The 22,310-nt window shown below is 56.4% G+C and overlaps 2 protein-coding genes across 4 annotated transcripts in view; one reads left to right on the plus strand and one right to left on the minus strand.

Annotated features, from left to right (window-relative positions):
* The window catches only part of ATP6V1G1 (ATPase H+ transporting V1 subunit G1), a 247,032-nt gene that overhangs the window by 61,073 nt on the left and 163,649 nt on the right, over positions 1-22,310 (plus strand). The gene's annotated exons all lie outside the window — the stretch shown is intronic.
* The window catches only part of AKNA (AT-hook transcription factor), a 50,722-nt gene that overhangs the window by 11,823 nt on the left and 16,589 nt on the right, over positions 1-22,310 (minus strand). For all 3 annotated transcript variants that reach the window (XM_025432235.3, XM_025432234.3, XM_035697228.2), the window contains 13 exons: positions 19,995-21,046; positions 17,866-17,940; positions 12,751-12,907; positions 11,941-12,083; positions 9,153-9,212; positions 7,038-7,165; positions 6,343-6,550; positions 4,974-5,128; positions 4,663-4,863; positions 3,625-3,871; positions 2,582-2,688; positions 1,591-1,823; positions 202-364 (listed from right to left, as the gene is read on the minus strand). In XM_025432235.3, the coding sequence (XP_025288020.3) occupies positions 202-364; positions 1,591-1,823; positions 2,582-2,688; positions 3,625-3,871; positions 4,663-4,863; positions 4,974-5,128; positions 6,343-6,550; positions 7,038-7,165; positions 9,153-9,212; positions 11,941-12,083; positions 12,751-12,907; positions 17,866-17,940; positions 19,995-21,046 (2,929 nt within the window). The remainder of the gene's footprint in view (positions 1-201; positions 365-1,590; positions 1,824-2,581; positions 2,689-3,624; positions 3,872-4,662; positions 4,864-4,973; positions 5,129-6,342; positions 6,551-7,037; positions 7,166-9,152; positions 9,213-11,940; positions 12,084-12,750; positions 12,908-17,865; positions 17,941-19,994; positions 21,047-22,310) is intronic.

Here is a 22,310-nt window from a genome sequence, read left to right on the forward strand (position 1 = left end):
ACTTCCCACCGGCCAAGAAGTGTTCTCTACAGTGTGTCCACATCAGTGCGGTCCCACAGAGTGGCCCTGTGCTGGCCGGCAGGACAGCTGGGTCCGTCGGGCCCCCCCGCCGCACAGCCACCCCCAGATGTGATTGCTGAGCACCCCACCCCCCAGCCTCCCTCGGGCATCCTGTGCCATCCCTGTGCTGGTCCGACTTACTCTCGCCCTGTCCTGGTGAGGAGGAAGGTGTGGGTGCTCTCTGCTGCTCCATGGGGCAGAGGGGCGGCGGCAGGGTCCAGGGCGGGCGGGGGGCTGATTGTCGTGCTGCAGGGGAGACGCTTGGAAATCCGCTTCCGCCCCTCGAACTCTGAGCCGGGGACCTCTACGGGAGGCAGAAGGAGACCAAGGTGAGTTTACCCAGAGAGGACCCTCGAAGCACGAATTTCTGTGGGCAGAAAGGTATGGACAAAGAGTGCCAGCTGAGGTCATAATGGAAGTTTCCAGTGAGGTCACTGCCCACTGACCTCAGAAAGAACCAGGAGATGTGGTTTCTGCTGGGAGCTTGGGGTGCAAAGCTGGGCCTGCAGAGCTGTTTCTACCTAGACGTCCCCCCATCTGTCCACCACTTCAGCACCGGATGTGAGTCTTTGGGAACATTCCCCAGTACAGAGCTCATCGCTCCTTCGCGTGGACCAGCCCAGACCCTGCCAGGCATCACCAGGCTGTTCGGGGACCGGCTCCACGGCCCCCACCTCCCGCTAAAATACAGTCACACCTGCCTGCATGCTGCTGGGGAGAGCGTGCAACTTGGGGGATCCTGGTTAAACTCTGAACCACGGTTTTTGCAAGATGTTATCAGTGGGGGAAACCCGGTGAAGGGCACATGGGATCTCCCCGGATTATCCCTCACAACTACACGGGAATCCGTGATTGCTCGAACATTTAATTAAAGTTTAATTTTAAAAGTTTTCCATGATGAGCTTTGAAAGGGGCACAGCGAATCTGCAGTGCAGAAGTCAGAGCAGTGGTCACCTCTGGGAGGGGCTGGGGTTCCGGTCAGGCGGAGTGTGCTGGTCTGTGTTCATTTTGTGAAAATTCATCAATTTATGTTCTTTCCTGTGTGTGTGTGTGTGTGTGTGTGTGTGTGTGTGATTTCACTAGAAAGCATACATGCATTTTTTCTTAAAAGGTAAAAAATTAAAAAAAAACTAAAACCTAAAAAAAAAAAGGTAAAAACTGAAATCACAGGCTTCATAGACACCGAAGTGTTTGTGGCACAATGTTTAGTGCAAAAAGGAGGTCATGAAACACTCACATTTCTGTTTGATCCCATTTCTGTTTCAAGTGTATCTAAATAAACACGCACACATTGGCACAGAAGACAGCCCGCAGGCTTGACACCAAAAGGCAGCAGTGATGGTTTTCAGCATATTTTTTTTCCTCTTTGCCCTGTAGTTTCAAATTTTCCTGCTATGAACCTGTAGGGTATTAGCATACCCTAAAGGGTAATGCAAGTGTTTTTTGTTGTTGTTGTTGTTGGTTTGATTTTCCAATCCGGGCCATCCGGGCCGCTTCCAGGTTCTGGCCAACCCAGATGCATCCACTCACCCATCTCGGCCACCAGCGCCCGTTCCAGGCGGAAGCTGGGTGCCCTCTGCTGCAGAGGGCTGTCCCGGCCCGAGGGGCGCCTCTGGGCTCGGCTCCTGGGTGTGCTGGGCTCCGTGGCTCTTCTGGGGACTGGAGGACCCCTGGTCTGGGGCGGAGAGGCTGCGTCCTGGGGGTGGGAGGCTGCGTCCTGAGGCTCAGATGAAGTGAAAGGCTGGGCCAGTGTTCCTGCAGTGCTGAGGGGCCGTGGAGGGAGAGACGTGTCGAGATCACACAGACAGGCCCTGGCCTCTGAACCCCTCCACCTGCTAAGGCAATGAGCTCCTGACCCTTGGGACTGGGCACCCCCGGCAGTACAGTGTTTCTGAGGCTGCACCCACATTATACATGCATTTCTGGGTAAAGTGCAGAGCTGTACACCTGCCTGCCCACAGGTTATAAAGCTCAAGCTCCTTTTTAGAAAATAAACAGAATTTCTAACCCTTCCTTCCCATGCAGCCCTGGGGTTCCAGGCAGGCCTCCCGGGGCGGGGGGGCTGCACCAGCTTTGGAGGCTGTCACTCTACATGGTGGCCTGTCTGTCACTCCATCCTTCACCCGAGTCCCCACCTCAGTCCTTGCCTTGGGGTTCCAGCCTCGTCTCTTCCCAGGTAGTCACCCCGATTGCCCTTTATCCTCGTCTACTGCTCACCCCGCGCCGCCCTCCTGTAGATCTTCCTTCACCATCCACTCATTCATTCACTCAACAAGACTTATTCCCTGGTCTGCCGCGGATTGGCTGAGTGACGCTGGGCAAGTCACTTTCCTGTCTCTACACCTTGGTTCCCCTCTATTGATAAGATGGGGGCAAGGAACCATGGTTGGGGGATGAGGTGAGGGCTCTGAGAATGCCCAGACCATCGACCCCTGCTCTGGGGCTCACGGCACCTTGATTCCCAGGCTACCCCTCCATGTGTGATGCTGATGGGGAATGGGGTGGCGGGGGCCCAGGGTACCTGATGTGGGAGAGCCGGTGCTCTGGTGTTTGGGTGAGGGGCGACACTCTGCTGGTTTCTGAGCCCACAAAGCCGCTGTCTGTCTCGGGGGACGCCATCCAGGGCTCCTGAGAGAGGCAGTGTCCCTTTAAGTCTGAGGAATGTGCCTGCGTCCTGGCCTGGGCCTCACATTCCAGAGGCTCACAGGCAGGCGGGGAGGCTGGCCCAGCTCCCGGCAGCCAGGCCCTGGGGTGTGAGGGTCCTCAGGCCTACAGCAGGGACTCCATGCCCCAGAGGACCCTGAGCAAGTCCTGCCTCCCCGAGGCCCTCGAGGCCCTGGGAGGGACACTGTAGCAGGTTTCCCGAGCTGAGGAAGAGGGGAAGGATAAGAAGAAAGCCGGCCCATCGCTGGGGATGCGATTCACACCTCCACAGGTCTTCCAGCCTGGGCCTGGAAAGCCACGGTCCTGTCTGACTGTAGACATGCCCGTGCCCAATTCATCAAACGTGCATACCCCCTCAACACTGGGTCTAAGGGAAGATACAAACAGGTGGCACAGGTGCCTGCCCTCAAGGAGTTCACAGTCTAATGCAGATTTCTTACTATGGGGTCATCAGGACCACAGGTGTATGTGTGTGTGCATGTGTGTGTACACAGGCATGTAGAAGCACAGTTCTATGGGAGGATCACAGCATAAGTGACATTTCCATAGTGACCTGTGGCTCCCCAACAGTTTAAAAACTGCTGCTCAAATGTCACAAACAGGCCATGGAGTCAAATGGAGTCAAGGACTGTCCCTCACCCCCCCCCCCCATCTGCACTAATCAGACTCAGTGAAATACAGACAATGGGCCACAAGCTCTTGGAGGACAAGCAAGAGCTCCTGGCAGGGCAACAGGGGTAGGGGGAGCCCCAGCAAAGAGGCAGCACTGGGCATAAGTCCTGAATGTTGGGCAGAACTATAACTGACTGGGATTGGGAGCAGCAGGCCTTCTGGAAGGGTGTGAGCAAAGGCCCTGGGGCAGAAGTCTCCGGGAGATCCATGCCCCATGCAGATGCTTACCTCTAGGTGAGGCCCCCCAGCCTGGTGCAGAGACTTCTGCGGAGGGTGCTCAGAGATGCCACTTCCCTCCAAGCTGGTCAGACTGCTCTGGTGGGATGCTGCAGTCCTGGTGGCCCGGGGGCGGGGCGGCCGGGTAGGGCCTGGAGGAGTTGCCTCGGCTTTGTCCAGGCCCTGGAGGTAGCCATCTCTGGCCGCGGATGCATGGAAGCCTGCTGGCTTTACAGACCCCAACTGCTCCACCGTCTCCCTGGGCGGGGGGGGGGGGGGGGGGGGGGGGGGGGGGAGGCACACCAACTCTGAGCCCGGGTGCAGCCCTGTCCTGGGAGCCAAGCAGCTCCGGACACAAGCTGTGGAGCCAGACGCCCCTGCCCACCCACCCTGGTTTTGTCATCTTCTAGCTGCGTGGCCTTGGGTCAAGCACCACCTCGCTCTGAACCTCACATAAAAGGGGGATGGCCAACAAAACCCACCCGACACACCACCGCGGAAACAGTGTGGGAAATGAATGCGCTACGGTGCCATTTCTCAGGCTTCAGGAACTTGGGTACCCCCTTCCCGACTTCAGCCACTTTTATAAACTTCCAACTACTCAAAGGCTTAGGGCCTCATTAGAAATGGAAGATCAGTCTATTTCGTGTGACAAAGAGAAATGAACTCCGGAAATGGACGGAAGAAACATGAAAATGGTATTATTCTCTTCTAGACAGATCTGGTTGGCGGCCAGAGGCCCTGGGCCCGAGGCCTGCTCCCTTGTTCTGTGTCTTTCTTTCTCTTTTTCTTTTTAAAGGAAGATCAAGAGAGGCACTAAGGACATACGAGCACTGAAGCTTCCTCCTTGATGAGCTTGGAGGGCCTGAGACTGCAACGGAGCGTAATACCATCCAACCCTGCCTCTGCCCCGCGCCACCCGAAATCACTGCAAGCGCTGTCCCGGGTGGGCACGTCCCTTTGGAGAGCCGTCTAGCTCACGACGACGGTTACCACCCCTGGGGTTTCGGGGTTGGTGCGTGGACGAGTCGGGGAGGCTCCCTGACGTACTTGGGGGGGGCCCTGTGACTTCTTTCAGCCAGGGCTGGGAGCTGCCTTATGGGGATCCTGGAGGCCTCGGCTTTTCCCGGAGCTGGAGCTGGCCCATCCACTTCCAGGATACGGCCTTGGCCGTCTTCCTCCTCCTCCGCCTCATCCCCCTCCTCCTCCTCCATCCTCATGGCTTCTGGGAGAGACTTCACGCTGAGATACCTACAGAGCACAGAGAGGAACATGACTTCGGTCCAGGGAGCCAGCCAAGATCCAGTCCCTGGCTCTCGGGGCCGGACTCCCCCCGCCGGGGCCTCGGTCCTGGTACTCACCGCTCCAGGAGGCCATGGAAATCCTGCTCCACCTGCAGCTCCTTGTGCCTGAGTGGGGCCGGGAGGCCCAGGGGCCTGTCCTCCACCTCACTGCTGGTGGCGCTAAGCTCCACGTTCCCGTGCGACACACAGAGGCCTAAGCTGGCAGCGTCAGGCTGGGACCAGAAAGGCGGAGGGACAGAGATGTAGCAGATAACCTAACACTACTGTTTTAGGGACCTGCCTTATACAGGCTCATGCTGGATGCCGACAGTAGGTTAGACTCACCAACCCTCTCACCCTTTCACGTGTGTGCAGAACGCAGGGGCTGGACTGTGCGATCTTTACTACCGAGGGCCGTTAACTGAACATCTACTACCCACCAGGCTCTGTCCAGACAGCACTGCATGATGCGCCCAGCAGCGACGGCTATTGCAACCCATTTTACAGACAGGAACCCGAGGCTCAAATGATTTGCCTGAACTTACAGCAGAGGCGAGGGGCAGGGCTGAGATCTGAACCCAGATCTCCCACAGAAGCGCCTCTCCTGCCCCGCTCCATTCCGATATGGACACCCAGCCTCCAAAACAACCATCCCTGGGGGAGCGCGGGACCCCTCGGGATGACGTGCTTGGGTTTTCGCCCATTAGTGCATGCAGTGCCCCTGGGGGACCTTCCCCAGTGGGGGAGCCTGCGCACAGCCCCCCATCTGCCCACCTCACCCACCACGCCGGCCCTTCCTCCGGCTCCGTCCCCGACAGACACATCTGTGCAGTAGGGCAGCCAGACAGGGACACTCTACTACTGTCACTGGCGTGACTGCTGGACGCTCACTCTGCTCGACAACGCCATGAAGTTCACCATCTTGCAGGGTGACGAGGGCCGGAGAGACTTCTAAAAGTCCCTTCTGCACATGGCCCTTATCTAGAGAGCCCTGATCTCTGAACAGTCCCCAGGGATGCTGGAGGCCATCCCTTTCCCCCGTCCTTCCTCTCACCAGCACCGCAAGGCCAGGCGAACGTGCCTTCTACACCTCGCTCAGGTCCACACACAGCCTCCATCTCCCTGCTCCCCACCCCACCTCCCCGCACACCCTCTTCTCACACCCCCTACTGGAGAAACCCAGCAGAGTTTAAGGCCAAACCCTTGCCCTGCTTCGCAGGCCCCTAACACCATGGGGCCCCTGCCTGCCTCTCCGGCCGCAGCTCCCAGAGAGCAGCCCCCTCGCTTTCCATACTGGAGCCACAGGGTCTTTGCACAGGCTGTTTCCCCTGCTGCGCCGTGTGCCACGCGTGCTGGCATTTGGTACATAATTCACAGCAAGTATGTAGTGAGGAGGTCAATCAATGAAGAAGAGAAGGAACGGTCAGGATGGCTGGGAGGAAGGTACCTGAGGGCGGCGGGGCTGGCCGGCGGGCGTGCGGCCTGGGCCTGAGAGAGAGGGCAGGTCGGCCGGCTGGTGCGGGGACGTGGTGGCCGGGGGGCTGTCCGGTGCCGAGTCCGACCCGGCTCGCTCAGGCTCTGGCTGCTTCTGCTCCATGCGGTCCTTCAGCTCTTCCAGGCGAATTCCCAGCTGGAATATCTCCTCCTCTAGCTCCCTGGAATGGGGAGACATCAGCACCCGGAGCCTGTGACAGCAGCCCCAGGGGGGGCAGGGCGGGGAAGCCGTGCTTCAGGGCAGAAACCCCAGAGGATGCCCCCAAGGGGGCCACCTAATGCCCTGATTTGGATTACGTGGGGGACTCGAAACAACAAGGTGAAAAGGGAACTGTACTGGGCACCAGGAGCCCTCTACCTGAGTACCCCCCCCCCCCCCCCCCCCCCCCGCCAACCCGTGCACCTGCAGGCTGTGGGGACTTGGCTAATCCCTCCCCACTCTGGCCTGTCAGGTCTCATCTCCAAGGTCACATCTCATTGCAGTGAGTCTATAAGGACACAAATCTCAGCCTCCAGTGTCCCCCTGACCTGGCTATGCTGCTAAGTGGGGTAGGGTATCTCCCTTTCCCGTAGTGTATGAATCATGAGGATGAAGTGCGCCCCTCTCCATGGCCAAGGGAACCAGCGGCCTCCCTCCCCAGCACGTACCTGCCAGGATCGAATTTTCCAGACATCCCCTGGGAGCCGGGAGGCGGCTGGGCCAGCTGCTGCTCCCTGCAGGCCTTCAGGTACTCCTCCTCCAGGGCTGCGTGGGCAGCCTTCAGGCGCTGGAAGCCCTGAAACCAGACCAGGCCAGAAGGACTGAGTGCCCAGGCCCGCTGGGCTCTTTCCCTGCAGATCCAGGGAAGCAGATAGCTAGCTCATGGTGGTGGGTGGGGGCTAGGGGTGGCCGGCAGAGACCCATCTCCTGGGCTCCCAGGTCCCTGGAAGGCTGGAGTCCAAACCCTAAAACCTGCCCGCCCCGGTCTAGCTGTCTGCCATCAGATTGGCAAGGCGGAGGCACGGCGTGGAGCCTTGGTCCCAGCTCCAGAGAGCACCAGTCTCTCCTGGACAGAGCTACAAGTACTCTGATGTTTCATGGTGGTCATAGTGGCAAATGTGCCATCACTCTGTCCCCATAAGGACCTAGCTCTTGAGAGACCAGGGATCCTCAGGCTTAGTTTCAAAACTGTGGATCTGGGAACATGAGTCAGTCTGTTCCCAAATCCTTCGAGACTGTCACGACAGGTGATCTTACCACCACCATACTGGTAACAGCAGGCTACGGCTACCGAGCGAGCCCTGAGGCTCTGTGCTAAAGCGCTTTGCATCATTCATTTAATTTCCAACACAATCCTAGTGAGAGGGGTGACTTATCATCTTCATTTGAAGAGGAGGAACTGAGGCACAGAGAGGTCAAGTTGGTGAAGGTCACACAGTGAGCGAGCAAGTTGTAATCGGGGTTTGAACCCGGGGGCTCTAGCTTCAGGGCTCGTGGGCCAAACGATGATGCTGGGCCTCCAGAGCAAAGGTGGTGATAGCTCACGGACGGCTAAAACTGCGGGAGGTCGGATCATCATCCCTGGCTTATTATCGTCCCCATCCCACTCCTTCTATGAAGACAGCAGACAGTGCAAGGGCAACCTCAAGTCTCGTTCCCGGGGAAGCGTGCTCTTCCAGCAGCTCTCCGCCTCCCCGGGTATGGGGGGAGTTAAGATGAGGGGAGGAAAAAGAATGGTTTTGATTTTCAAGGTCCTTGCTCATCTGCTCACTGAGATACTGTGACACATAGGGCACATTTTGCAGTTGGAAAACAGATGATGTCTCCGTGGTAACAGAGTCATTAGTAACATAGTAATGACGTGGTGAAAATGCAGTATTTATTACAAACCAGGGGTGTTGCATTTGCCCCTCTCTGCCCCGCCTCAGCACCTCCCCCCACCCTCCTCTGTGCCCCCAGTGGGGTCTGAAAGAGACCTGGGAGGGAGCAGCCGGTCCCCGAGCCCCCGTTTCTTGTCAGATCCTCCGATGCCGTCCACAGCCCTGCTAACGGCCCCTTCACAGACCCCCTCACTCCCAGCTTTGAGAGCTCCCCCTGCTTCTTCCCAGGATCCCGGCTGATACAGCAGAAATCTAGATTTTACATATGACGATAGTTCACCCAGAAATACCGAAGTCCAAAAGGAAATAAGCCAGTAGGGGTTGGATTAGGGCTCTCCTCCCCCTTTCCCCTTGGCTTTCAAATATTGGGCAATTACTTTTATAATAAGGAGAAGTAAGAAAAAAAGAGAGAGAGAGAGAGAGAGAGAGAGAGAGAGAGTCTTCCTCTGGTTGCTGAGAAGCAGGATACCCCGCAGCAAGCGGTGCAAGGCAGCGATGACCCCCCTGGACTTGGGAATCAGATGGACCTGGGTCTGGGCTCTGCTGCCTACAAGCTAAGCGGCCTGCCAGTCGCCGGTGGGGTCGCCCCATTCCATTCCAGTTACATGGGGGCGATGACTGTAACTGCCTTACCGGCTTTCTATGAGAAAATGAAATCAGGGGCATCAAAGGCTTGCACGGCGCCTGGCACGCCAGCACCACTGCCAGAGAAGTGGCAATACCGTGATACAACGACCGTGATCACGACAAGCCGCGCCAGGGCTGTTTGCTCTGAACGGAGACAGTGTGTCTGGGATTCTCTGGCCTGTCTCGTGGCAGACGAGGCCTCAGAGACTCGGCCGGGGGAGCTGGGCGGTTGCCTTGCCTGGCAGCTCCAAGGGCATCTCCCAAAGGGGGCAGTACCTTGAGTTGGTCCTGGGGCGTGAGCCGTCCTGCCTGCAGCAGTCCTGCGAAGGACTCCACCTGGACATTGGGAGGGGAAGGAAACACACTCCGTGAATCCAGACCCCGGAAGAGGAGTCCCGCAGGCCCCCACCCCCACCCCACCACACACACACACACACACACACACACACACACACACACACTTAGTCACATTCACACTCTGGCACGGGGAGCTGGGTCCCGCCTCCAGATGCGGGTTGCCTGCCAAGCGCGGAAAGGCGGATGCCAGAAGTTGACTCCACCACTGGCCTCGGCCACAGTAGCCTTTGAAAAACATCCAAGCGGAGCCTCCCAGAATTTATCAATAGCAAAGCACACTCACTCGTGTGCGTGGAGACCTATGAGACAGGGCTGTTCGCTGCAGCATCAGTGGGGCGCAGTGGGAGACCATCTAAAAGCCTGTCTGTGGAATAGTATGCAGCCAGCAAGAAGAGGAAGGGGTAGGTGCAGGTGCTTTCTTATAAGTTAAGACCCACTTCTCAGTGTCAAATCAAGGTACAGCCCAGGCTCTATGCTATGCTACCATCTGTGTAAAATATAGCGAGAATTAAAAAGGACAAATATAAACACGTTGGCTTGTAGATTATAAACGACCCCTAGAAGGAGGCAGGGAACTAAACGCTCATTGCTTCCGGGGCAGAGAACTGGGTGGCAGGGGCGGGAGCAGGCATTTCTACTATATGCATCTTTCGAACTTTGAACAAAGTGAATTCATTGCCTACCCAGAAATATTCAACTTCAGCATATTGGAGAAGTCAGGGTACAGCACAGCGTACATACTCATGTGACCATTTCTATAAACACGTATGTGTGTGTTGAACATTTTTGCATGAAAGAGAAAGGCAAGTACGGGAAAAGAGACTTTTCACTGAATATGCCCTTTGTACTCTGTGAGGGTCTGCACCATGTGCATCTATTACCTTAACAAAAAAAAATTTTTTTTTAACTGGGAAAAAAGGGGCCAAGGGGATTTGGGGCTTTCTGGGATTTCTAGGAAAGCTCTAGGTTACTGCCAAAATATAATATAGAAGTTGATATAATACAGTGATATTACATAAGTTATATGATATATAAAACAGAAATATAATGTAAGCTACATATGCAGTTTAAAATGTTCTTTCTTTTTTTTTTTTTTAAAGATATCACTTATTGATTCATGAGAGACACAGAGAGAGGCAGAAGCAGGCTCCCTGCAGGGCACCTGATGCGGGACTTGATCCCAGGATCCCAGGATCATGCCCCAGGCTGAAGGCAGACACTCAACCACTGAGCCACCCAGGAGCCCTGAAGTTTAAAATTTTCTACAAAATAAAATTTTCTAGCAGACATATTTAAAATGTAAAAAAGAAACAGGTGAGGGACGCCTGGGGGTGCTCAGCGGTTGAGCGTCTGCCTTCGGCAGCTCAGGGCGTGACCCCAGGGTCCCGGGATCGAGTCCCGCGTCCGGCTCCTTGCATGGAGCCTGCTTCTCCCTCTGCCTGTGTCTCTGCCTCTCTGTGTGTGTCTGTCATGAATAAGTAAATAAATCTTTAAAAAAACAACATTCAGGACAAGAAGCAATATCCCTCCAGTTACGGGACTCAGAACGGTGGTGATTGAACAAGATAAAAGTCCTTGTTCGTGTTACTGTGATGGATGAACTTGGAAGATGTTCTGCTCAGTGACAGAAGCCAGGCACCAAAGGACGAATATTACGTGACTCTATTTATGGGAAATGTCCAGAACAAGCAAACTCTTGGAGGCAGAAAGTAGATGCACAGGTGCCAGGAGCTGGGGCGGGGGGGGGGGGGGGGGGGGGGAGCGACCGCTTCATGGATAGGGAGTTTCTTATTGGGGGGATGAAAGTGTTTGTAGAGTGACTTGTAGGGATGGCTGCATGACTGAGTCCACTGAAACCCACTGAAGCATGAACTTCCAAGGAGCAAAGTGTGAGACATGTGAATTCTACTTCAATAAAACTTACCAGAAAAATAAACGAACAAAAGCATGGCGGTATTTCTCTGAGGGAACTGTTTTATGGACGTGGTAATATGTGTAACTGTTGCATTTCCCTTTTTGCATCGACAGCTAGGAAGCTCAAAGCCAAACCTGGGCCTGCCAAAGGGTCCGACGGGGCATTTTGTTTCGTCACTTTACGCTAAGTTCACACTAGTTTTTTCTACTTTTACTTCCCCTTGGCCCTGGTTTCCAGACTTCCGTCTCCAGAATACGGTTAAAATGCAAGTATTTTCTCAGCCCCTTTAAAGCGCTTTTGGCACAAGGCCAAGTGTATGGTTATAAATAGACCTGCAAACAACTCCCAGTTATTTGGACTGTTTGGTGAAAACATAAAGGCCCTTTGACAAGTGACTGAGAATTGATTTCTGTAATGAATAAGCTAAAAAAGTGGGGTGATTTACGCCAAAGAGGAAAAGGTACAGCGGAGATCCGTTGTCCTTCCAGAATCCTGAAAAGAGCGGGGAGTCTCCCCTGGGGCGGGGGGTGAACCGGGAGATGCTTTCAAGCACAACTGGAGGGAGTCGGATGAGACACTGGGGCCAAAAAAGGGAGTTAGACCCAGCGCTGAGTGACAAGGAGGGGGCTCTAAACCGGGGGAGAGCCTCACGGTTTCGAGATGGCCAAGATCCCCCCAGCAGGGAAGGGACAAGCCAGCCTGGCGGAGAGCTTCTCCCTCAAGCGGGCTGAGGCTCTGCTCTCTCGGGGTGAGTCCTGTGTGCCCCCCGGGGAAGGCTGGGGTGGTCCTCACCTTGGCCAGGAACTGGTTGGCCCAAGAAGCCAATTCCTGGGTCCGCGCTGCTGAGGGCTGGTCCTGGGTGCTGCCTGGGTTCTCCGGGGGCCACGCTGGGGCAGACGAGCAGGGGCTCAGGTCTCCTTGAGCGGACGGCCACCCTGGGATACACCACCAGTCAGCGCGGGGGCCAGGAGCTGTCCTGCCTGGGCTTGAACCCCTAACCCCGCGCCTCCACACCACACACCCTCCACTGTCTTTACATGGGGCCCCAGGAAGCAGGCTGCGCGGTGTAGACTCCGTGCACGGGGGAGGGCGGAGAACGAGGTCTGGGTCTGCCCCAGATCACACAGCTGGAGCCAACACAGGCCTCTGGTTTCCCGCACAGTAGTTCAGGCTCTAACTCAGAAAGACTCGGGTTCCAATCCCCACCCTCCCCGCTCCCCCGCGGCAGTGTGACCTGTAGCATGTCCTCGCCCCTCCGAGCCTCAGTTTCCTTAACTGTCAGAAGGCTTGATGTGGAGATTAATTGGGATCATGCACCCAGCAAGCCTTGGCCCCCATGTGGGGTCCTCTGTTATGCATTTGGGCCTGAGATCCCCCAACCGCTAAGTGCAGAGCTTGGGCTTTCCCCAGGCTGCTCTGGCTCTGGGTAAGATGCTCTCCACATCTCCATTTGGCCTCCTCAAGTCATAGGTCCCAGAGAAGGGCCTCATCTCCCTCCCTCCCCTGGCCTGAAGCCAGTGCCACCCCAAGGTGACCCAAGTACCCCCAGAGCAGAAAAACAGGCAGAAGGCTCCCCAGTCCCATTTCCACTCGCAGACTCACCTGAGGCCCCAGAGATCTGTGAGGCTTCGGTGGAGCCTGACCACCATACCACCGACTGGGGCTGTGGGATGGTAAAGGATAAGACCTTGGTCCCCTGGGGCATCGTCCCTGTGTGGATGCTGTGGCTGGGCTGAAGCGGGTCCGAATACAGGTTCACCTGCCAGGAAGGGGAGACATGAGCAAAGCCAAGTAAGGGTTGGGGCAACCCCGCAGCAGGCCTCACCTTCATTCACACCATCACTTAGGCGCTCAACAAACATGCCTCATAATGATAAATACTACTTTTAGTGGAGCCCTTGGGTGGGGAACCAAACACTGGGCCAAGGACTTATATGCCCCTCCATCCTCTCTACGGCAATCCTGAAGGGGAGGCAGGGCAGGGACGATCATCCCCATTTTACAGAAGAGGAAACGGAGATTCGGGTTAAGTCACTCACTCAAAATCTCCAGCTATAAATCCTTGGGCTGAGATTATAATCCTGCTGTGACCCTAAGGTCTATGGTTTTCCATATTAGTAATTTTTAACATTTGTTACAATAATTTACAATGTAACCACAATAATTAATGTAGTATTTCATATGCTGCAATTATAATTACAACCATATAATATTTCTCATAAATAAAAACATTTTCAATCATAATTATCACATTGATAGTAACAGCAATTGAGGGTTGTTTGAATGGGTGAGTAAACCAACAAGTGAACTAGCCGATCTCTCCCGTCGCAGGTCTCCAGCATTGGAGGGTGGACTCCAAATGGTAAGCAGCCCAGTGTCTGCGGGAGCATCTGGAGTCAGGCTGATGGCCGGGGAGGCCAAGGTCACAGAAGACCGTGTGCGCACGGTGGTCCAGTGTGGGGGTTTGGCAAACTATGGTCTGTTTTTGGAAACAATGTTCTAGTGGACACAGCTATGCTTGCCTATGTATTGTCCATGGTTTTTCAGGCTACAACAGTGGGGTTGAGCCATCACCACGGAGGCTGTTTGGCCCACAAAGCTAAAAATAATGACCAGTGGGCCTTACCCCTGCCCACATTCGAGTCCTAGAACAGGTGATTTAGCTAATTCTCTGTGCACAAAGTGAGTGCTCAATAAACAGAAGCCACCACCCTCACATTCATCATCACCATTATTACTGCTGTTACCATCATTGCACATCACCATTATTATCGCCATCATCACCATTGTCACCATCGTCATCACCATCGTCATCACCATTGTCATAACCATCACCACCGTCTTTATCACCATTATCATCACCACCACTGTCATCACCATCACCACCACTATCACTATCACCACCATCATCGCCATCACCATCATCACCATCACTACCATCATCATTATCTTCATCATCATATCACCATCACCATCACCATTGTCATTTATGCGGCCATCAAGGAGGCAGGTCCTTGGAAAAGCTATTCCCCTACAGGCTGCTTATCTTACTGCCCCCTGCTGCCCCAGGGTATGCCTGATAAAGGGCGCTCCCTAGCCCCCTGGCAGGCAGCCTCTCCCTGCTTAAGCTGCTCTTCACGTCCTGGCTGTGGCAGAAAAATCTACTCCAAAGTGAGGGACAATGGCCCAGCATGGCCTGGCCCCCACCGCCTCCCCCTCCTTCAGACCCAGCCTCTGATGAGAACAAAGCTGGATTTTAATAATCCCCTCCACCATCTGCTCAGACCCGCCTGTGGGGGCTTTTCCATCAGCACCCCTTTCCTCCCAGGGTGACCCAAATCTGGGGAAAGCCCAGCCCTCCTGCCTGCCTCACCTGCCCACCCCGCCCCTCCCCCAGCCCCAGGCCTGGCCCAGCAAGGCCCAACCTTGCGAGTGACAGGACCGGGCTGTTTCAGGGGATGGGCTGGGAAGGATGGGGGGTGAGTGTGGGTAATTCGAAGCTGCTCAGGCCCCTCCCTTTGGGGATCTGTCTCTGGCCGTAGCCAGCACCCGCCCCAGCACCCCGGCACTCCTTTTAAGCCAGGGTGTCCCGCGGAGCTCCCTGAGGCTGGATCGGCTCCCTCAGGGGGGTTAATCCGTGAACAGTAGACCAGCGAGTGTGGGAGACACGGGGTTAAGTAACGGGCTAGTCTCGCACAGATGGGCTTCTCACAGCCTTTAAAATGCTAATGGGCTTTATGAATGGGGCGAGGAGGGGGGAGTAGAGAGAAGAGGAAATGTTCCCCGACTCCTCTGAAGACTAACCTCCAGGCCCCCTGCCTCCACCTCCATTAGCGGGGTTCCCGGACCCACCCACGAGTGGTCAGCAGAACGCACATTTTAGGATAAGCAGCTTTATGTCACTCCCTGCCCCCAATTCTTTCTGGGGGAGTATCTGGTCTGGCCCGGATCCAGATGCCCCTGCAGCTGAGCCCAAGGACAGCTGGGGGGAGGTGACGGCGCGGCAGCGCATCGGTGAGATCACCACCAACTCTGGCCCTGAGCTGGAGCCTGGCAGTGACTCCTGAGCAGCCCTGGGTCCGATCCAGTGGTGCCCCCACCCAGCCCGGGCCTGGGGACTCTCCGGCAGCCTCGCCAGCTGCAAGACCTGGTTCTTCTAGAAGAGGGTGGGCTTGATGTCAGGCTTAGGAGCCAGGCTGCTGGGCTCCAGCCCGGCTCTGGCACCTGCTTGCTGGCGATGGGCAGGTTTCTGAGCTTCTCCGAGCCCGCGTGCCCAGTGGTAAATCACTCAGGACGGTGGTCAGTAAACCTCACTATCGCTGCTGCTGTTCCCAGTCGGCCCCCGCGCCCCCTACCCCCACCGCATCCGCGTGTCCTCGGCCACCTACACAGCACCACAGCCGAGTCCTGCTCACCCAGGCCTGGGGACAAGGGCGCCCACTCTGGCATCAGGCAGACATAGGTTTAATCCCCCAAGGTTTAATCCCCTACCAGCTGTAGGGTGTTGAACAAACCACAGCTTGGCTGTGCCTCAGTTTTCTCTTGGGAAGCTCAAGCGAGGTCCCCTTGGTAGTACTTAGCCTGGGGCCTGGCACCCGTTTCCTGTGAATGCCAGTCCCCTTCCCCTGCGTCCCCACCCATTGCTGGGCTGGCCTGGGCGTCCCGAGGGCAATGTTCCCGGGCTGATCCCTCCCATGTGGGCCCACGCCTCCCCCTTGCGCTCTGAGCAGATTGGGGGGGCGCAGCTCAGCAGGTCCCTGGGGAGTCCACTCCCACCAGGTAGTATGAAGGAGCAGTGACATTCCTGCCTGCAGGAACTGGCCTTCCTGGGAAGGGCTCTGCGCAGGAGGCCACTCAGGAGTCTCAGGGTAGGCGACTACCGAACTGGGCGCAGGGTGAAAAGCCCAGCTGGAAGCCAGGCCCCCTCGGCCCGTAGGCCCGTGCCATCCCCGCCTCCCCTGGGCTCCGTGTCCTCTTCAGCCCACTGCGATGGTGGGCCCTGCCTGTACCACTCCCCAGGGCAGCTGGGAGACTGGGGGGCCGGGGGACAGTCATCCTGCTTCTGGAAGAGTCTAGCTGACCTAGGCTCACCCTTCTCTTGAGGAGAACCCCCAAACTAAGGGGTTGTTTTTCCAGAAAGTGAGAGTGAGTGAGCTGGTGCTGAACCGTTCCCAGCCTCTCCCACCTTCCCTCCTACGCTGCTCCTGACACACACGAGAGATGGGTCTGGGTCATCAGCCAGGACAAGGTGACCGCCCATGGGGAGACCCGGGTCCCCACTAGGCTGGGGAGCACCCATGACCAGAGGCACCACGGCTGTGCTCCCACGGTGTCCAAGCCTGCCCTGTGGACCAAACACCTCCATGTTCATATTTCTCCAGGGAAGAACGGTCCCCATCTCTTGGGGAGCATTTGCCAGGCCCTGGTACGCGCTTTCCACATACTGGCTCGTTCTCTTAAGTGAGTAAAGGAGGAAGCAAGGAGGACAGGGAGGGAGGTGATGCTCTAAGGCTCTGCCCTGACCTTGAACTTTGGCAGCCTCGGCCCCTCCCGGGGGGACCAAATTCTCAATTTGTTAGATGGGGGAGCTGAGGGTTTGGATTTGATCACCAGGGCCTTGCTCCACGGAGCTTCTAGGAGGCTGCAGCCATGTGAGCATGGTCCTTCCAGGGAGGGTGCCTCACAGAGGCACCTACATCCTCTCCAGCTTCCCCTGCCCTCCCACCCCGACCCTGGCTCCGTAGTTTGGAGAGCTAGAAGGGGGAACCCACTGGCTCCCAGGAGGAAGGTCTGATCAACTCCCGCAACAGATGCGCCCCAGGAGGCCAGAATCGAAGGGACCTGCTGTGTCCTGAGGCCGGTGTGGGGACGCAGGACAAGAGCTCCTAGAGCAGGACCTCTTCCATTTTCTTATCTCGGCCGGCTGGCTGTCTCGGGGACACTTCCCAGAAGTGCCGCTAGAGGCTTGAGAGCAGCCCGTGGCAGGGGAGGGGTCCCAGAGCAGGACAGGGGCCGGCCAGGTGGGAGAGGGAAGGTCTGCATCTCTGCACCTCAGCTTGCACCCCTCCTCCTCTGTGGCCTGGTGGTGAAAGAGGGGGTGGCGGAAGCAGGAAGCCACGAGGGGCTGCAACAGGCCCCACTTCCTGCCTCACCCCAGAAAGGGGAAGGTCCCAAGTGAGAACTCACAGCCTCCTCCCAAGTCAGGGTGGGGGCTGAGCAGGGTGGTGGGGGGATGGATTTCCCCCTCCGCACTCCCCCTGCTACATCCTGGGCACGGGGTCAGGGGGCGAGGGGGAGGCTGTGCAGGAGACATTCAGGAAGGATCAGGCCCAGGAAATAAGCACCAGGAGCCCAGCAGAAACTCTGTGCTACTCCCTTGAGGCTCAGAGAGCCCAAGAAACTTGCTTGGGGTCACACAGCTGGTCGGTAATAGAGGCAGGAGCGCAGCCCAGGTGGTCTGACCCCAGAGCTGCTCCGGTGAAGATCCTGGGAACCCCCGGATTCTAGGATTCAGGGACCTCAAAGCTCATCGATGATGAGGGACATAGAGCCCAGAGAGGGCAGGTCACCGTCCAAGGTCACAGAGGGACCTTGTGGTAGATGGAGGACCGGGTCCTTGTATCCCCAGGGTCTCAGGAGGCAGGAGCGAAGGCCGTGGGAGAGCATCACCTCGGGGCGCCAGGCCCCCCGCCCACCTCCGCCCTACGCAGCCCGTACCTTGGCGCCAAGGCGCAGCTGGTCGATGGTGTTCTCGGCCTCGGCGTACTTGGTGAGGAGCTTGTGGTAGTCCTCCTGCGGGAGAGGGAGGCCGACACGTCACGTCACGCGCCCTCGCCGGGAGGGCCCCCCACCCAGGCTCGCAAGCAGCATACGCCCCGCGACGGGGCCAAGGTCCGAGTGGGAGAGGCGGCAGGACAGCCTGCTAGCTCGGCTGACGGTGAATCGGGGTGGGGGCCCCGTCCCGGGGGGCCGCACCTGCCCCTCCGGCCTCCTCCCTGCAAACCTGTCGGCGCTGCAGGCCGAGGCCCACGACTCTTCCCCGCCTCTACCCCCAGCGCTGGACGAGCCTGGGCTTCGTAGGTGGGTTTTTTTTTTTTTTTTTTTTTTTTTAATGGGAGATAGAATAAGTCCTCCGAGGGTCCCGTAGAAGGCTCGGAGAGCACAGTCGCGTGTACCCGGGGTCACTGCTTGCCCTAAACAAAACTGAACGGCTTCCCCAAACAAGTCGCGACACGGGAAAGGCAAAAACAAAGGCACCCGGTCACCTTTGAGGGATGTCGAGGAAGACAGCTCTGAGAACTGGGAATTAGGACGGAAGCGAGCACTTCTCCTGTGTTTCCCACATGAACAAGACCCCAGTAACCAAATAGCTGCTGACGGAAATCTTTACTTTATAGAAGATTTCCAGCAAGAAGGAATGGTGGCATTCGGTTACTACCACTCTGCCACCCCCAAAGGGAGGACTGGGTCACGGCCACGGCCACCGGTGGCCACTGACATCACAAATGAGAGGCGAGCAAGCAGCAGGTGCCTCTTCAACGAGCCACCTGTGACGTGCTCTTGCCAAAAAAATACCCTACCCGCGTGGAGCTCGTGGCCTGGAGGGGGAAATGGGGAAATAAACAGATGGCTGCAAGCCCACAAAGCTTCTAGCTCTAGGCCGACGATAAATAGGACGAGGAGAGGGCAGGGGAGCTTGGGAAGAGATAGGAGACGGCGTGTCGGCAAACTCCAGAATGTGGGAGACTCTGCAGGACAGAACTGGTTTCCTCAACAAATAAATTATAAGGAAGATGGGCCGCCCGGGTGGCTCAGCAGTTTAGCACCTGCCTTCGGCCCAGGGCGTGATCCTGGAGACCCGGGATCGAGTCCCACGTCGGGCTCCCTGCATGGAGCCTGCTTCTACTTCTGCCTGGGTCTCTGCCCCCCTCTCTCTCTCTGTGTCTCTCATGAATAAATAAATAAAATCTTTTAAAAAAATTATAAGGAAGAAAGAGATTTGGAAAAAAAATGGGGACAGGGGAGACTTGAAAGTCACATTGCTCACATGCAATAGGTGAGCTGTGTTTGGACCATGGTTCGAACCAATCAGAATACACGAGCGGAGATAACGGGCCGGGTATGGACAGTATTAAGGAACTGGTGCTGGCTCTCAGGCACGCTCATGGTATCGTGACGCTTCAGATGGAGTCCTTATCATCACACATACACACTCAAATGCTTCTGGGGAAAATGATTTGATGCCTGAAAATTTGCCTCAAAATATTCCAATAAGGTGAGTAGGAAAAGAGGCGAGGCCTTGAGTGAAGACGGTTGCTGGGGGCTGAGCAGCAGGTACATGGGTGGAACCCCATGGCTGGTACTTGGGGGTTCATTATACCATGTTCTGTGTTATGTATGTTCTGAATTTCTCACAGCAGAAGTTAAAAACCAACAAAAGCGCGGACTATCCTTGTGGCATGGCTGCAAGCACTACTTTTTTTTTTTTAAGATTTTATTTATTTATTAATGAGAGACACAGAGAGATGCAGAGAGAGAGGCAGAGACACAGGCAGAGGGAGAAGCAGGCTCCATGCAGGGAGCCCGACGTGGGACTCGATCCTGGGTCTCCAGGACCAGGCCCTGGGCTGAAGGTGGGTGCTAAACCGCTGAGCCACCGGGGCTGCCCCAGCACTGCTCTTTCTGAGCAAAGGGCTTAGAACTATCTTCCTAACAACCATCTACCAGCGGGGGATTCCTGGCCCAGTCCTAAGACCTCCTACCCAAACCGCCTCAAACCCAAACCTCCGCAAACCGGGGCCGGCAGGTGCCTTGGTGACATGCCTAGAGACGTGAGTCCAGCTTACCTGGAGCTGATGGACCAGCTCGGTGGCTTGTTCGGGTGTCTGAAATTCTTGGGGCACCCTGGTGATGGGGTGGGCAGGAGGTGGGTCCTTGGCCGGGCAGGCTTCGCCGTTGCTCAGCAGTACCTCCCGCACAATCTCAGCAGGTGACTTGAAGATCAGAGGCCTGGCAGGGCCCTGAGGCTGCCTGCCGTGGCTCTTGGCCTTGGGGGGGTGGTAGCTCTCATCTTTGGGGAACCTCACCCGCGGTCCCACCTTGGAGAAATCGGGGAGTGGGTAGTTCAGCTGCCCCCGCCCGTACTTGGAGGCATCAGCAGCCGAGTGGCCAGCCAGAGTGGCCCCCTGCCGGGGCGGCAGCCTGTCTTGCCGGGCTGGCCTGGGTGGATTCAGGGGGCTGATGGAGCCGGTGAACCGAGAAGGGAGTGGCTTGGGTGACGTCCGTGTCCGTTTCCAAGCATGGTCCTCCAGGTGAGGGCTGGTACTTTCTCTCCACTTACCGGCCGGACGCTGGAGGCTCTGGGCCTGGGGTACCGAGGAGTCCTGGAATTCCGTGGGCGTTGCCAAAGCAACACTGCCTCCGGTTCTGGGGTTTGCGTGTAGCCGGTGGTGGCTGGAGCTCCGTGGTAAAGTTTCTGCCGGGGCGGCGGGCTGGGGGGCATCAGTTTCCCCTTCCCAGGTAGATTCGAGGCTGTCATTGGGCTGGTCAAGGCTCACGGTCCCACTGCTCCAGGACCTTGCAGAGCTGAGGTCAATAGCTGGGTTGACCTCAGAATGTTCTGGAAGTTTGTCTCCACCGGCTTGCTTGCCAGCGGCCACACGGCCTGTGTCCTGACCCCACCCCAGAGCCCCGGGGCTGGTGTTTCCATTGCCCCCTGAGCTGAGACCAGTCTCATGCTCCAGTCTTGGGGAGCTCTCTCCAGCTTCCTCCACCTCCGGACCTTCGGGGGCCTCATCCGGTTCCTCTTCAGTCACGGCCAGTTGAGGATCCTGCTGAGGGAGCCAGCTGAGAGGCACGATGGAACTTTCTGGGCTGTCCACATCCTCCGCTTCAAACTCTGGAAAGACAGGTCACTGCTTAGGATGTACCAGCTCTGGACTCGCTGTGTAACATTCCCAGAGTCATTTCACCCCGCTGGGCTTTCATGATGGCAAGAATCCCACTGGTCCCTCCCATGTGGCCAGGTACTCACCTATCACCTCTTCTAGTTGTCTCTGGTCCCTCAATCCTGATCCTCAAACCCCGCTGTCCCTTCAGTATTTCCTGTCTCAGCAAATGGAAACACCACCCCATCCAGTTGCACAAGCCGGAAGCTTGGGCAGCACCTTGGCCATCTGTCCCCCTCATCCCCATAGTCTATTCGGACCCTGATCCTGTCACGATCACCTCCTACAGACCTCTCAAACCCCCCTAGTACTCTTAATCCCACACGACCTTTATGCTGGTCAACATCCTCTCTTGCCTGGACCCCTGCAGTAGCCACGTAATAATCTCCTTTATCCTCACCCTCATCCTTCCTCTGAAGACTCAGCAAAATCTTGCTGTTCCCAGGACAGAGTATGCTCCTAAGATCCCTGTCTCTACCCCCCATCAGCTTTCCTGATCCATCTCTCTCATATGGTTGCCCCCCCTTCCCTGCTCTAACCATGCCACATTGCTCCAACCACAGGGCCTTTGCCCATGCTGATCTCTCTGCCAGGCTCCTCCCTCCTTCCTTTTGCCTAGTTAACTAACTCCTAACTGTCCTTCAGGCATTAGCTCAACCTTGACCTCATCAGGGAAATCTCAGATCTCCCTAACTGGGTCAGATTCTCCCTTTTATAGGTTTTCATAGGGCTGAATACTTCTACTTTGGAACACTTATCACAGCTCCGGTTTTTCAGGTATTTACACGATCATTTCATTAGTATTTTTCTCCCCCACCGCACTGTGATCTCCTTGGGGGCAAGGACACCTCTGTTCTTGTTTACTATTGTATTTGCAGAGTAGATGCTCAATATTTGTTGACTGAATGGAAAGAAGGAAAGAAGGGAGGGAGGGAGGGAGGGAGGATGATGTGGTCAAAACATATCCATCCACCCATCCATTCACTATCCTGCCAACCACTTACCCACCCAGCACCCACTCACCCATCTATCCACCCATCCATCCATCCATCCACCCATCTCTCCCTTCCTCTGTCCACCTATCCACCCACCTACTAATCCTCCTAGCCATCCATCTACCCATCCACCCATCCAGCACCCACTCAGCCATCTATCCACCATCCATCTGTCCATCCCATCCATTCACTATCCTCCCAACCACTTACCCATCCGTCA

The sequence above is a fragment of the Canis lupus genome, chromosome 11 (genome assembly GCF_003254725.2).
Source record: "Canis lupus dingo isolate Sandy chromosome 11, ASM325472v2, whole genome shotgun sequence".
Classification (NCBI taxonomy): domain Eukaryota; kingdom Metazoa; phylum Chordata; class Mammalia; order Carnivora; family Canidae; genus Canis; species Canis lupus.